The 14468-nt window shown below is 38.5% G+C and overlaps 1 protein-coding gene across 9 annotated transcripts in view; it reads left to right on the forward strand.

The window, feature by feature from the left end:
- The window catches only part of FNDC3B (fibronectin type III domain containing 3B), a 358227-nt gene that overhangs the window by 174884 nt on the left and 168875 nt on the right, over positions 1 to 14468 (forward strand). For all 9 annotated transcript variants that reach the window (XM_033855478.2, XM_073803904.1, XM_019946223.3 and 6 more), the window contains one exon: positions 13675 to 13751. In XM_033855478.2, the coding sequence (XP_033711369.1) occupies positions 13675 to 13751 (77 nt within the window). The remainder of the gene's footprint in view (positions 1 to 13674; positions 13752 to 14468) is intronic.

A 14468-nucleotide genomic window follows, 5' to 3' on the forward strand; every position in this document is an offset into this window, starting at 1 on the left:
ACAATGGTTTCTCAAAGGCAGTGATGGAGATAAAGAGTTGAAAAATACTCACAACTTCTGATGCTCACATTTTAATGTGATAGGGATGTCTGGACTGGAAGGGTGTTAATATGAATGTTTTGCCTTGAAGGGTTTTAGGAGTTGCTCGTGTTTGTATGTTGTGTATATCTGGTTTTGGTTATGTTGTTAAACCACTGATGGCAGTATAAGTGAAATTACCGTTTTGATTTTTTTTTTTTTTCATTGAACATATTGGTAATTTTGCATTTTCCTTTTCTTACCTATCCCGGTATGGCCTAGTCTTGGATATTCCTGACTGGCTGGTAGTTCTCTGGATGGAGTGACTTTAAAATTTATCATTCTCTTGAAAAGCTTCCTTTTTTTTTTTTTTTTTTTAAGCTAGGGAAAGACAGCAGTTAATCAGCTAGGAGATCTTTCTGGTTACGTATTCCCCAAGCTTAGACCCTCCATTTTCATTTGTCTCAGTCCCCTTTGTAAGTGGAGGGTTGATACTTGAAAGTGAAATTGTAGCCTGCTTAGTAAAAATTTTTGTTTCTGTTGAACCAGCGTGCCAGGACGAGAAAGCATCTATGCCATAAAGCAGTTGTCTGCCCCTCAAACAGTAACTGTGTCAGCTCATTTTTATAGCCGAGAAAATAACTGGCCAGGGTGATCCAACCTTCCTGCAGTTACTTGGAGGTGTTTACTGACTGCCTTTGATCAGACTTCAAATGGGAGAGCCTAACCTATTTGTAGTTGTTGTTTACTGTCAGTCTCAGCCTGCCCTTTGTTTTTCACATACAAACAAAAAAGAGTAAAAGCAACAAGCTGTGTAAACGTGGCTGGTCTATAGGAACTCTTACTTACTCTCTTGGTCTCCTCTACATGGTTTAGGTAAGGCAGAGATTCGAACTGTAAACTGAGGTAGTCATCTCAAAGCCCATTATTAGGTCCGAACCACTGGACAATTTAGAGAATTTTTATTAGCAATCAAAACATTTTTATAAAATTAAATTAATTTCAGAAGATTGCTGGTCTTCTGTTGAGAAGCAGCTTCCAACCTGACATTGTGTGATTGTGAGTGAGTGAAAAGAATAACCTTATAGTTGGAGGAAAAATGGCATCAGGTAGATAAACTGTGATTTGTGTTCTGTGGAACATTTGGATTATTTTTTTTCCATTTCCATAATAACTGTTGGTTTTCTTTAGCAGTTCTGTGCCGTGGATCCCAGACATTTTTCTCTTGCCTTTGTTTTCTTGAGGTGCATGAGTTAAAAGAACCAAGGTAGTAAACCATGTTGGGATGTTGTCAATAAAATGCCTTTAGAATGTTGTCAGAGGCTTTCCTTTACGGGAAGCATGCTCATGGTGGGAGGGCAGGGAGCAGAAGAGCCAGCCTTGAGGGCAATTAAAAGGTATCCTCTGTGGTTGGCTTTGTAAACCTCATCAGAGCAATGGATAATTGAACTCCCCCAATATATTGTGTAATGATATGTTGGTAAAGCTATACCTTATTATTTCTGTAATTCAGCTTTCAGGTGGGTGATGTTTTAATAGTCTTTCATTTCTGACAGATGAATAATGTAAAACAGATCTTGAGAGGAGTGCAATCACATATTGTTGTTGGGTTAATAATTTCAGTACTATTTTCAAACTTGCCCCTCTACAGCATGACCTTGGAGTTGTAAAGAGGAGCACACATTATTTTATTTAGGAAGTGCACATTTGCCCCTGAGTTCTTCACAGAGTTAGGAAAATATCTATTTGCTGTCCTATCTTTTGTTTGCTGTTCTTTCCTTCCCGGGAGAAAACAGGCTTGTGGGGCAGCCAAATGGGGTGGGAGTTGAGGTCTGGAGAAGAAGAGTAGACAGGGTTTTATTCTTTCCTGTTCCCTTTCATAACCCTTTCTGACCGCAAAGAAAGCTGGTGAGAGAATGAAGGCAACCCTTTTAAAATACTCAGTGCCACAGTGAATAAGTTCTGCCCCAATCCTGCTAGCACGTTGCTTAGTTGCTGTCTCTGCCATTGCCTTTTAATGAATAATTTTTCTTTCTGATTTTTTTCTCTACAAAATTAATAGACTTATTTCTTAAAAATATCAGTTTGTTTTATCTCAGGACATTTAAAATGAAATTAAAATACTCTGCTCTAATAAATTTCTACCCTCAACAAGACTCTCTTGGAGGGTTCCACTGAAGTTATGCTCACCCATTCTGACTCAGTTTGTTGGGCAACTTCCTCTTGAATTTGTTATTAGCTAATACCAGTAGTTGGCAATATGGTCCTCATTACCCTGTATAAGAAAGTGTGAGGGGCTCTCTGATGCCCTTGATGGGCATAGAGAAAGCATGCTAGGAAAGATTTGCTTTACAAGGCTTTGAAGTGAATGCCCTTTTGATGACTTTATTTTAATTTTGCTGCTAGTATTTGCAGGGACTTTTTTTGATAAAATATCAGAAGCTCATTCTCAGTATTACTGAGTTGTGTTTGTGTCATTCCTCAGAGCTTTGAAGTTTATAAGGTCCTAGTTTAAGTATAAATAAGCAAATCCATGGATTATCTGACATTAAAAATCAAACAAAGACAGACTGAGTCTTAGTGTTCATTTAGATAAGTTTAACTGGAAGGGTGACACTGAATGTTTTTCATTTTGTGGACTGGTTAAGTTATGGTCCAGATTTGAAGAGGGTGATAAATTTAACATGAAGAGCAGGGCCCTGAGACCTCGGGAGGTCCAGCTTCAACATCAGGCTGTATCTGTGAACTCACTGTCTTGTGTTTTGTTTTTTCCAAAGATGAACTTTTGGAACCATTTTTCATAGGCCTCCTACCTAATTGTTTAATCACTTCTATTGCTAGACTAGACTCTTACCAAATGCTCATGCTGCTTGAGATGTCTGGACTATGTGCCTGACTCCATGCCGAGACACACAGTGTCTGTCGCAGAAACCTCAGGCCCAAAGCAGGACACAAAGCTGGGTTTCCCCCTCCGCCCCGCACTCTATGCACCTGTGCATTACTCATTCTGCATGCCATTCTCTCCATAATTAAGAGCAGAAATGCTTGTTCTCTTCAATGTCATTGTGTCCTTGGCATCCTGTGCCGGGTCTGGCAGCTAGACCGGGTTCAGCAAAGGTTTGTTGAACTGAACAAAGCAACAACCAAGAGCTCTAAAATCAGGAGTCGAAGCCTGTATCACTGGCCTCTCTCATGGTACCTAATATCTTTGACAGTCTTAGAGCTTGTATTCCTGTAGGCCTGAATTTAAATCAAGTTCTTTTTAAAACTGCGTTAGGCATCATGCCTGTTGTGAGTGGATTCACTTCCTTTACCATTCACTGTCAGTCACTGGAAGTGTTAAATATGCTCCTTCTACCCACCCCGTGGATGATTTTTATTGTCCAGCTCCAGAGCTCTTGGCCGCTAATAAAACAATTGCTGCTTATTTATGTAGTAGTTTGTTAGTAACGTTTCTGTTGTCGAATCTTCTGTGTGGCTTTTAATACCTTACAGCATCTTGTACAATAAATGTTTATTGAATTGAATGCAATAAAATATTAACTAATATAAGAAAAGCACTCTATAATCACTCAGTAAGTATACAGATTTTATTAACATTTAAGCCTAAAAACAACTTGATAACATGGGTAGATATCTCAATTTTTTTGAAATTAAGGAAAATTGGGATTGATGAAGTTTAGTCTTATGTGAGAATTAAACTCTTGCTCTACTCCTGATGCCCTTATAACAGCTAAGTAGCAGAACAAGTTCGAAGAGGAATATTTGGAAAGAAACGACTTGCATTTCAAAAATGGTATAACATATTTAACTAAAGTAGCACCTTCTTGTGTTTTTAAATGGTTAAATGATAAGATGGTGGTGACCCATTATTTATGAGTTCTATCGGCAGCTCACTTTTGGTTCTTGGTAGTGGTTTACTTCAGGAAGACTTCAACAGGAATGTTTTAGTCATCATTGGGCAATTTGTTGTTACGGTCACTTGCTACTTTTAAGGACAATAGCTGAGCCAGACTAGAAATTCTTGTAATAAAGCCAATGTCAGAGAGATGTAGACGATTGGCTTTCAGAAAACAAGGGCTGATCCTTTGATTTAGAGTTGTCCAGACATTTAGAAAGTTAGGCATACCCAATTTTCTAAGGTTTCCTAGAAATTAGGAAAAGATAACAGGTGGTTTTGGGAGAGGTAGAGGGCTAGTATTAGATATGGGAAAGTAGACAACTATGGGAAAGCAGCCGTCTTTTCCTTTTTTAAAAATTTGTTCCTTGTTTTTAAATCATAATTCATATATCTCGAATGCAATATATATATATATATATTTTTTTTTTTTTTTTTTTTTTTTTGCGGTACGCGGGCCTCTCACTGTTGTGGCCTCTCCCGTTGCGGAGCACAGGCTCCGGACGCGCAGGCTCAGCGGCCATGGCTCACGGGCCTAGCCGCTCCGCGGCATGTGGGATCTTCCCGGACCAGGGCACGAACCCGTGTCCCCTGCATCGGCAGGCGGACTCTCAACCACTGCGTCACCAGGGAAGCCCGCATTATATTTTTAAAAGGAGAATATTATTTTGAAGGTACAAGGTGGAAACACATTTTTAGAGGGAAAAATTGTGAAGGACAAAACAACTGACTTGCTCATTTGAGAAAGTATATAACTCTTCATTTGTCTCTCTGATAAATGCTTAGTCTCTATTAACCTCTTTGTTCATACAGTATTTTTCTTCGTGGCACAATGTTGGAGTTGTTTTTTAAATACCATTATTTGACACGGTACTGTGCTGGACCCTATATGCATTATTACAACTTCCAGTCCTCAGAACAACCCTTGAAATTAGCTCTTGTCATCCCTTTTTGTAGGTCAGAAAAGTGCTGATCAGTCAGAGAGAGTTTAAGTAACTAGCCCAAGGTCATGCTAGAAAGTGGTGGAGCTCACATTCAAGCCCAGGCCTCGCTAGCTCCAAAGCTTTTGTTCTTTGCACTGCTCAGATTCTGCTCTTCCCAGTTTGTTTCCTCTCTGGCAGGATGCCTTTGGGAAGAAGTAGTTACAGTTTGGAGAGACCAATATATCTGAGCCAGAGAAACGTGCCATCTATACCTGGCTCTATGTGAAAATTACACCGTGAGAGAAAATGACTTGCAGCAGCATTTTAAGAAACAACAAAACTTACTGCTGAAGGAAACCACATTGGGCTGAAAACTAGAAAAACTGACTTCTAGACCCTGTCGTTCCATCACCTGCCAGCTTCTCAGTTTGCTTCTGGGCCTCAGTTTCTTTAGTTGTAAAATAGTGAGCCCTCTACTAACTCCTAAGGGCCTTCTAACAGCTCATTTCTGTAATTACTAATGTGTCCATAGGATGATAATCATTTAAAATCTTGCTAAATTTAGACAGTGCCTGAAGTGCATCCTTGTGTGTGTTTGTTTATATATCTGTTCCTCGTAATTAGACTGTGAGTGCTTTGAGGACAGAGAATGCACTTTACTGGCTTTTTGCATAGCACAGTGTCTAGAAATAGCATCCTCCCAGAAATTAATGTATGAGGAATGAAGATGTGCTCTAGGAAGTTTATGTTCAGTTGCTTTTTGGTAGTTTATTAGTAACCCCAGTTTTACTATCTTATAGTTCTTTGGTTATGTGCTCATCATTTCTTTAAAAAAATATTTTTATTGAGGTGAAATACACATAACATTAACTATTAACATTATTAATTAGATAAAATTAACTATTTTAATTCATTGGCAATTTAGTATATTTACGGTGTTATGCAATCCCTACTTCTTTCTAGTTCTAAAACATTTTCATCACCCCAAAAGGAAACCCTGCATCTATTAAGCAGTTGCTTCCCAAATCCCTCCCATCCCTCAGCCCTTGGAAACCACAAATCTGAGTTTCATTTCTGTTGATTTATTTATTCTGGATATTTCATATACATGGAATCACACAATATGTGACCTTTTGTGTCTGGCTTCTCTCACTTAGCGTAACGTTTTCAACCTTGTAACATATATCAGTACGTCATTTCTTTTTATGACTGAGTAATATTGCCTGTGTGTATTATGTCACATTGTATTTACCCATTCATCCCCTAATAGACATTTTGGCTGTTTGCATCTTTTGGCTATTGTGAATAGTGATGCTGTGAACGTGTGTGTACATGTATTTGTTTGCATCCCAGTTTTCAATCCTTCTGGGTATATTATACCTAGGAGTGATATTGGTGGGTCATAATGGTACTTTCCTGATTAACTTTTTGAGGAAGAGCCAAACTGTTTTCCACAACAGCTGTATCATTTTACATCACTACCAGCAATTGTACAAGGGTTCCAGTTTTTCCACATCCTCACCAACACTTATTTTCCATTTTTCTGAGAATAGGCATTGTAGGGGGTGTGAAGTGGTACCTCATTGTGGTTTTGATTTGTGTTTCCCTAATGACTAACGATGTTGTGAGCATCTTCTCATATGTTTGTTGGCTGTTTGCATATATTCTTTGGTAAGATGTCTATTTAAACCATTTACCCGTTTTAAAAATTTGGTTGTTTGTCTTTTTGTTGAGTCGTGACAATTATCAATATATATATATTTGGGATACTAGTTCCTTATCAGTTACCGAATTTGTAAATATTTTTTCCCTATTTTATAGGTTGTCTTTTCACTTTGTTAATAATGTCCTTTGCACAAAAGTTTTTAATTTTTATGAAGTCCACTCTATTTTTTTTCTTTTGTTGCTTGTGGTTTTGGTGTCACATTTAAGAATCCATTGACAGATGCCCATGAAATATATACCCATGTTTTCTTCTAAGGGTTTTATGGTTTTAGCTTTTATATTTAGATCTATGATGAGTTAATTTTTGTATATGATGTCAGGTAGGGGTCCAAGTTGATTCTTTTTGTCTGTTTGGGGCCTCTTGCAATTTCATATGAATTTGAGGGTTGGCTTTTCCATTTCTGCCAAAAAGACCGTTGGAATTTTGGTAGAGATTACATTGACTCAGTAGATCGCTTTGAGCGGTATTGCCATCTTAACAATATTGTCTTCCATTCCGTGTCTTTGTTTAGGTGTTCTTAAGTTCCATTTATTTAGGTCTTCTTTAATTTCTTTCAGCAGTGTTTTGTAATTTAAGTGCATAAATTTTTCACCCCCTTGATTAAATTTTTTCCTAGGTATTTTATTCTTTTGGATACTGTCATAAATAGAATTGTGTTCTTAATTTCCTTTTCAGATTGTTCATTGCTGGTGCATAGAAACACAATTGACTTATGCATTGCTCTTGTACCCTGTAAATTCACTGAATTCGTTTTTTAGCTCTAATAGTTTTTTGTGTATGGAATCTTTGGGATTTTCTATATATAGGATTATGTCTTCTGCAAATATAATTTTACTTCTTCCTTTCCAATTTGGATGCCTTTTCTGTTTCTTTTTCTTTTTTTGCCCCGTTGTTCTAGCTAAGACTTCTGGTACAATGTCGATACTGGTGGTGAAAGTAGGCATCCTTGTCTTGTTCCTCATGTTAGAGGGAAAGCTTTCAGTTTCTTAACCATTGAGTGTCATGTTTGCTGTGTATGCTTATTGTCTTTTAACCTACTAAGTCAGAGGTTATCACCTGAGAACTCGTTAGAAATGCTAGCTCTTAAGACCCACCCCCAATCTTCTGATTCTGAAACTATGGGAAGTGGAGTTCAGCAATCTGGATTTTCAGAAACCCTCTGGATGATTTTGATGCACACTAAAGTTTAAGAACCACTGCACTAGAGTTTAAGCTTAGGTTAGAACCTGTGCTTTATTTTATTACCTTTGTATTCCTTTTAGTTCTCTTGTGGGATTAATTAGTGTTGAATAGCTTTAAAAAAATCAGTGTTCCCCAAAGTGCCTACATAATCTCTTCGCTCGTCTACATGTCTTGAATCACTGTGAATAACTGGAGATTCATTATTAGACATTCATAAGGTTCACCAGAAGACCTCACATTTTGTATTCAGTCTTAGACCCTTGGCAAACAGCGCAAGTGTACTTTTTTTTTTTTAATTTATTTATTTTTGGCTGCGTTGGGTCTTCATTGCTGTGTGCGGGCTCCTCATTGTGGTGGCTTCTCTTGTTGTAGAGCATGGGCTTCAGTAGTTGTGGCATGTGAGCTCAGGTGGCTCACGGGCTCTAGAGCGCAGGCTCAGTAGTTGTGGCGCACGGGCTTAGTTCCTCCGCAGCATGTGGGATCTTCCCGGACCAGGGCTCCAACCTGTGTCCCCTGCATTGGCAGGCGGATTCTTAACCACTGCGCCACCAGGGAAGCCCGCAGTGTACTTTTATTTAGACCGTTTGTTTCGATAAGTGCTTTCACCATAATTGTCTGGTTACCTATTAGCTGTGGCCTTATCCATATGACTACTTCAACGAGCAAGAAATTATCTTTTGGCTATTTAGAAAGACTCAGGTGTCTTTTTATTTTTTTAAATAGGGTTCATTGGATTTTATCACATCAGTGTTTTGCCCTTGCTTTATTTTCTCATTAGCTTTCCTTTATCTTGCTGTGTTGTGATCTCAGTCCTCTTACATCCTTCCCCCCCCCCGCCACCCTTTTCATCCTCTTTGAACAAAATAATATTTGTTAATAAGCTAAGAATGTGATTTATTGCTACTAATGGCTGTTGTTGAAAGTAGCCATTTGGACACACAAGTACCAGTTTATAGACAATTACAATCATAACATTCTACTTATTCACTACTTGTTTACCTACTGGCAAATATTCAGTTTATAAAAAATACCATTTCAAAATGTCAAAATTGTGGTGTCATTAATTATTTATACCTAATCTATTTCTGAGACTAATTTAAATGATAATATATACTCTGGATTCCCATTTTCCACCACTTTCAGATGTCTGAACCTCATTTGTACATTCTCCTCGAGTCAATCTAGTTAACTCTTCTCCCAGGATGGGTGAATATTCTGAATATAGTATCAGAGCAAGGGGTATCTACACGTGTGGGCTCTGGGGGGGATCCCTGGTAGCAGGGAAGAAGCACAGAGTGAAGCAGAATGGTCGTACAGCCATGGCAGGGGCTTAGAAGCTCTCCATGAGTTATGTGTCCCTAGAAATACAACATTGCTGGACTCTCCTTCAGTCTCTTTGATGTGAGAATAAAGTTGTAGGATCATTGCATGAATTACTGTTGGTTGAATAATTAAGCCGCTCTCCAACCTTTCTTGTTCACAGTTTGCTGTAAGTAAATGAAAAATCAATTCATTAACAAATGCTAGCAGACTTTTAAGATGTTAGACCATGTACTTGCATATTGTGGTTAAATTTTTTAATGACTATAAACTGATCATAGTTCTTGTTTGTGTCTCACATCTTGTTCAATGAAAAAAAAAGGGAGTGTTCATTGCAGCACTATTTACAGTAGCCAGGAGATGGGAGCAACCTAAGTGTCCATCGACAGATGAATGGATAAAGAAGATGTGGCACGTATATACAATGGAATATTACTCAGCCATAAAAAGAAACGAAATTGAGTTATTTGTAGTGAGGTGGATGGACCTAGAGTCTGTCATACAGAGTGAAGTAAGTCAGAAAGAGAAAAACAAATACCATATGCTAACACATATATATGGAATCTAGAAAAAAAAGGGTTCACATGAACCTAGGGGCAGGACAGAGATAAAGACGCAGAGTTAGAGAATGGACTTGAGGACACGGGGAGGGGGAAGGGGAGGGGTAAGCTGGGACGAAGTGAGAGAGTGGCATGGACTTATATACACTACCAAATATAAAATAGCTAGTGGGAAGCAGCAGCATAGCACAGGGAGATCAGCTTGGTGCTTTGTGACCACCTAGGGGTGGGATAGGGAGGGTGGGAGGGAGATGAGAGGGAGGGGATATGGGGATATATGTATGCGTATAGCTGACTCACTTTGTTATACAGCAGAAACTAACACACCATTGTAAAGCAATTATACTCCAATAAAGATGTTAAAAAAAGAAAAAAGAAAAAAAGGGGGGGTGGTTCTTGACTGTTGAAGTCACAGCCTGAAATTGATCAAATTTCCCAAGGCATTTTTTTCATAGAATTACTTGGGTTTTAGCAAACATTCTAGTTCCAGTTCTAGAAATTGTACGTGTGACATCTTTCATCTGTCTGTGGAAGAGTTCATGTGGTCTCTAGCTGAGCTTCTTATTTAGTTTCTCAAAAAAAAAAAAAATCTGAAGTAGTTTGGAAGTGTATGTTTGTGTTCAAATTATTTAATCTATGTGTATGTATATTTGCGTAGACCTACCTTTATGTAAGAAGAGTGTTTAATAAAGAAGTTTCCAGATATCTTAAGAGATTTAAAAAGTTTTTTTTCCAAAAAGTTTAATAGATGGATGGTTTCCCAATACAGTCAGAAAGGAAGTTAGTTTGGGGAGATTGTGTGCCTTTTTTACCCCTCACATATCCGGTGTTGGTGGTTTGAACAAGAAGAGAACCATTTTCCACATATTCTCAGGGCTATATCCTTTCAGTCTTCTGTGTCACGAGATTATCGATTAAAAATCAAAAGGAATCTAGTAGTCCTAAAAGTTTAGGAAGAGAAGTTTGTGTTTTAATTAGGGAAGAATTATAATAGTATCAGGAGGTTCTCAAACACAAACTGTTGAGCAGAGGCATAAACTCACTGATTGGGAGATAAGTATTTAGGGAGACAATAACTTTTCTCATACGACCATTGTGAAAGGGATTTTATTTTCCTGGCTTTTAAACTCCTGAATGCCTGTGTATGCAATGGTTTATTTCAGAAAGGAGAGAAACCTTAGGGTTCTAGGGCAGAGCTGAGTTTCAGAAACCATTACTGTATATTTCGCAAGGCTTTTTGAAAGGGTTTTGATGACAGTGACAAGAGAAAGGGGGAACAAGCATGTTAAAGTCATTTGGCTACTTTTGAAACCAAGGCCAGGAAGAAAACATTTTCTGGCTGTAAATCATTTACTTGTCCTGCATTCTTTAAAGCATTTTATACAAATGGCTTTAACAGTTTTAGGGGTCATGCCTGGGGTTAAGAGACTGTTTGCCTGGTATACATTTTGGTGATTAAAAAGTAATACTTTATTGAAGTGGTAGCATTTCTGTTCACACTCTGCACTGTGAAATATTTGCTATTTATCTGATGAGGAAGGTTTGCCTCATAAGTCAGTATTGTACAAAGAGTATGCGTGTTGACTGTGTTACAGGGACATGTACTGTTAAAAAAATAGTGCTTAAAATGTAACTGTAATGAAAGAACAGGAAAAAACAAAAAACTATAAATAAAAAAAGAGAAAAATTGTAAAGATTGCTAACATTTTGATGAGTGATTATTATGCCATGCACTGCCCTAAATGCTTTTACATGTAGTCTTTAAACACAAACCTATGAGGTAGGGATTGTTATTCTTATTGACAAGTGAGGCATAGAAAGGCTAAGTGAATTGTCCAGCGTCACACAACCAGTGTGAATAGTGAGGTGGGAAATGAAACCAGGCAGAGGCCACGCTCTTAATGCCTGCTTATAGAGCTGAGTGCATTGACCCTTGGATTTCAAAGATAGTTCTCAGGCTAAGAGTGAAATAGTTGTCTATGATTTTTAAGTGAATCAATTCAAATAGAAATATTTAGTAAATACCTAAATGTCTTAATGGCTGTGGCAAAAATGCTAAAGCTGATGAGAAAGATGGATTTGGAAGGTGAATTTGGAAAGTGCCTTCAGTGATTGTTGGATGTATTAGTTGGAATCGTACTTAAAAATACAGTGGGATCGTGGAATTATCCATTCTTATGGCATTGTCATCCTTTTCTTTAACTGATTCTTTAACTGATTACCAGTGTGTTACTATGTGAGAGACTACTGTGGTATTTTGTATGTGTTCAGAGATTATCAGATAGTTTAGTACTTTGGCATATTGTCCATGAAGTTGCAGCAACTCTAGTCGTGTGGAATGTTACATGAATATTCAGATCTTTTCTCTGCTTCTCCTATATGCTTTTCCTATACTTGTAGACCTTTGGATGGGCACCCCAGCATCTCTGTCCCTCCACACTTTTCCTGAGAAGTAGTTGTAACATTGGATTGTACTGTGAGGTGAAAGATGCATTGTGCTTATGTGTAAGTGCAGCACTGGGTGGCAGGGTCTGTCTTCTTTTGCCAAGAAAAGTGTTGTATTTTTCTTGGTTTTTGTTACAGCAGAGCAATTTTCATTGCCGGCAGCACAACACACATCAGGAGAAAGCAAATAAACAACACAGGGCACTTGGAGCCAGGAAGTCGCATCTCAAGACTAGAAACACAGCTTTGGATTGACATTTGGGACCTGGGTTGCTAAATAGGGGAGCCACCTGTCAAACTGAAAACCAGTGACCTGTGGTCCTTATACTTCCAGGGAAACCATTTAGTCATAGGATCTTTGGAAGGGTGTCAGAAGTTGATTTTGATGTTATGACAATCAGTTTCCTTGTAATTAAATATTAACTCAAACTGTGTCTTAGGTAACTGAGCTTTGCCTTGCCTTTCATTGTTTCCTTAGACATGCGATTAACATTTGTTGAATTTAATATTTTGAAACTAACCTCTTGTTAATTGAATGCTTTACTTTGAAATAATCCAAGTAAATTTGGTATGAGTATTCCTAATAGTGTCTAGTTTTAAATGTTTTTACCCCCTGCCTTATAAGAGACTTGTCAAATTCAGTTGGTTTGGAGTATTTTAAAGGTTTCTTCTATGTCAAATTAATGGCATGTTACAGTAACTTATTGAAAATAATAATCGAAATGAAAATTATAAACCCAAAGTCTATAGGAGCTTTTTAAACCAGAGGAGATAAACGCATTAAAAATTTATTTACTTAAGCATATATTGATAATACATTCTTTTAAAGGGAAAAAAGGAAACTTTTTGCCCTACTTTGTTAGACTACTTTTAACTGAGCAGCCTTAATTTATGGAACTTGAGGCTTTGGGAATCATTAAATATTTATAAAGATGCTCATAGGGACTTCCCTGGTGGCGCAGGGGTTGAGAATCTGCCTGCCAGTGCCAGGGACACAGGTTCGATCCTTGGTCAGGGAAGATCCCACATGCCGTGGAGCAACTAAGCCCCTGCTGTGCTTGTGCCTGTACAACTAACGAGCCTGTGCTCTAGAGCTCGTGAGCCACAACTACTGAGCCCGAGCGCCACAACCTCTGAAACCTGTGCACCCTAGAGCCTGCGTGCCGCAACTACTGAGCCCGCATGCTGCAACTCCTGAAGCCCGTGTGCCGCAACTCCTGAAGCCCGTGTGCCTAGAGCCCGTGCTCCGCAACAAGAGAAGCCACTGCAATGAGATACCTGCGCACCACAACGAAGAATAGCCCCGCTCGCCGCAGCTAGAGAAAGCCTGCGCACAGCAACGAAGACCCAGCGCAGCCAAAAAACAATATTAAAAAAAAAAAAGAGGCTCATAGCTGTTCTCCTACCCCCACCCCCTTAACTTATGCAGCTGGAGAATTCCTTTTCATTTGTGATTTCACGTCTAAGGCACGAGGTACCAATTACTGAAGAGAAAATAGTCAGTGATTCTCTTCAGTTTTGATATTATTTTAAAATACCAGTGATTAGTTTGAATAATGTATATTTCTTCAGTTGTTAATATCTTACTCTTGCCTCTTTTAGGGCCTGCTGAAGTTCCCATGATGTCACCCAATGGATCCATTCCTCCCATCCATGTGCCTCCAGGTTATATTTCACAGGTAAACCATTTAATAGACTTCTCTACTCACTATGGGCACTGTCATTATTCCAAAACAAAATATGGCCTCAAAACCTTATTCCAGGATTAATTTAGTTAGGATAATGCTAGAGTTGTGGGGTTTTCTTGTTTTCCTGTTTTAGTTTTTGATTTTTGTTTGTGTGGCACCACATGGTCCTTCCTGAATCTTGCTGCTTGATGTGCCAGAAAGTCAGCGGGAGGGAAACACAGCAGGGTTACCAGGCTGCCCTCCTCTGAGGTGGGTTTCACACTTGACCATTTGATGGTGGTTCCTTCATTGAGTCTACTGCCTTTAGAGACTTCCTTCTATCTGTACCACAGTTTGCTAGAAAAAAAAACTTGTAGACTTAATTAGTAAAAAATATCAAAGGAGACATATAGTTAACATAAATAGGGTCTGCCTTCTGTTATAGGAGTCCCATTTTTCTGTAATGTGGCATGACTTGGGCTTGATAAATTACTGAATATGATGTGAGAACTTTGCTGTTTGTACTTAATTTCTCTGAAATTGGATTATTTCTTAAGTAAAAAAAAAAAAAAAAGCAATAGCTGTTTAAAAAAGTAGTAGCAGGCCACCTGTCTGGCTGGCAGGGAAGGAAAAGAACTTGCATGTTGGTGAAGGAGGCTGGATGGGACGACAGTGAAATCTAGAGTAAAGAGCAAGCTGGTCCAGGGTGTCCTGCGGGCTGTAAAATGC

This window comes from Tursiops truncatus, chromosome 4 (assembly GCF_011762595.2).
Source record: "Tursiops truncatus isolate mTurTru1 chromosome 4, mTurTru1.mat.Y, whole genome shotgun sequence".
NCBI classification, from domain to species: domain Eukaryota; kingdom Metazoa; phylum Chordata; class Mammalia; order Artiodactyla; family Delphinidae; genus Tursiops; species Tursiops truncatus.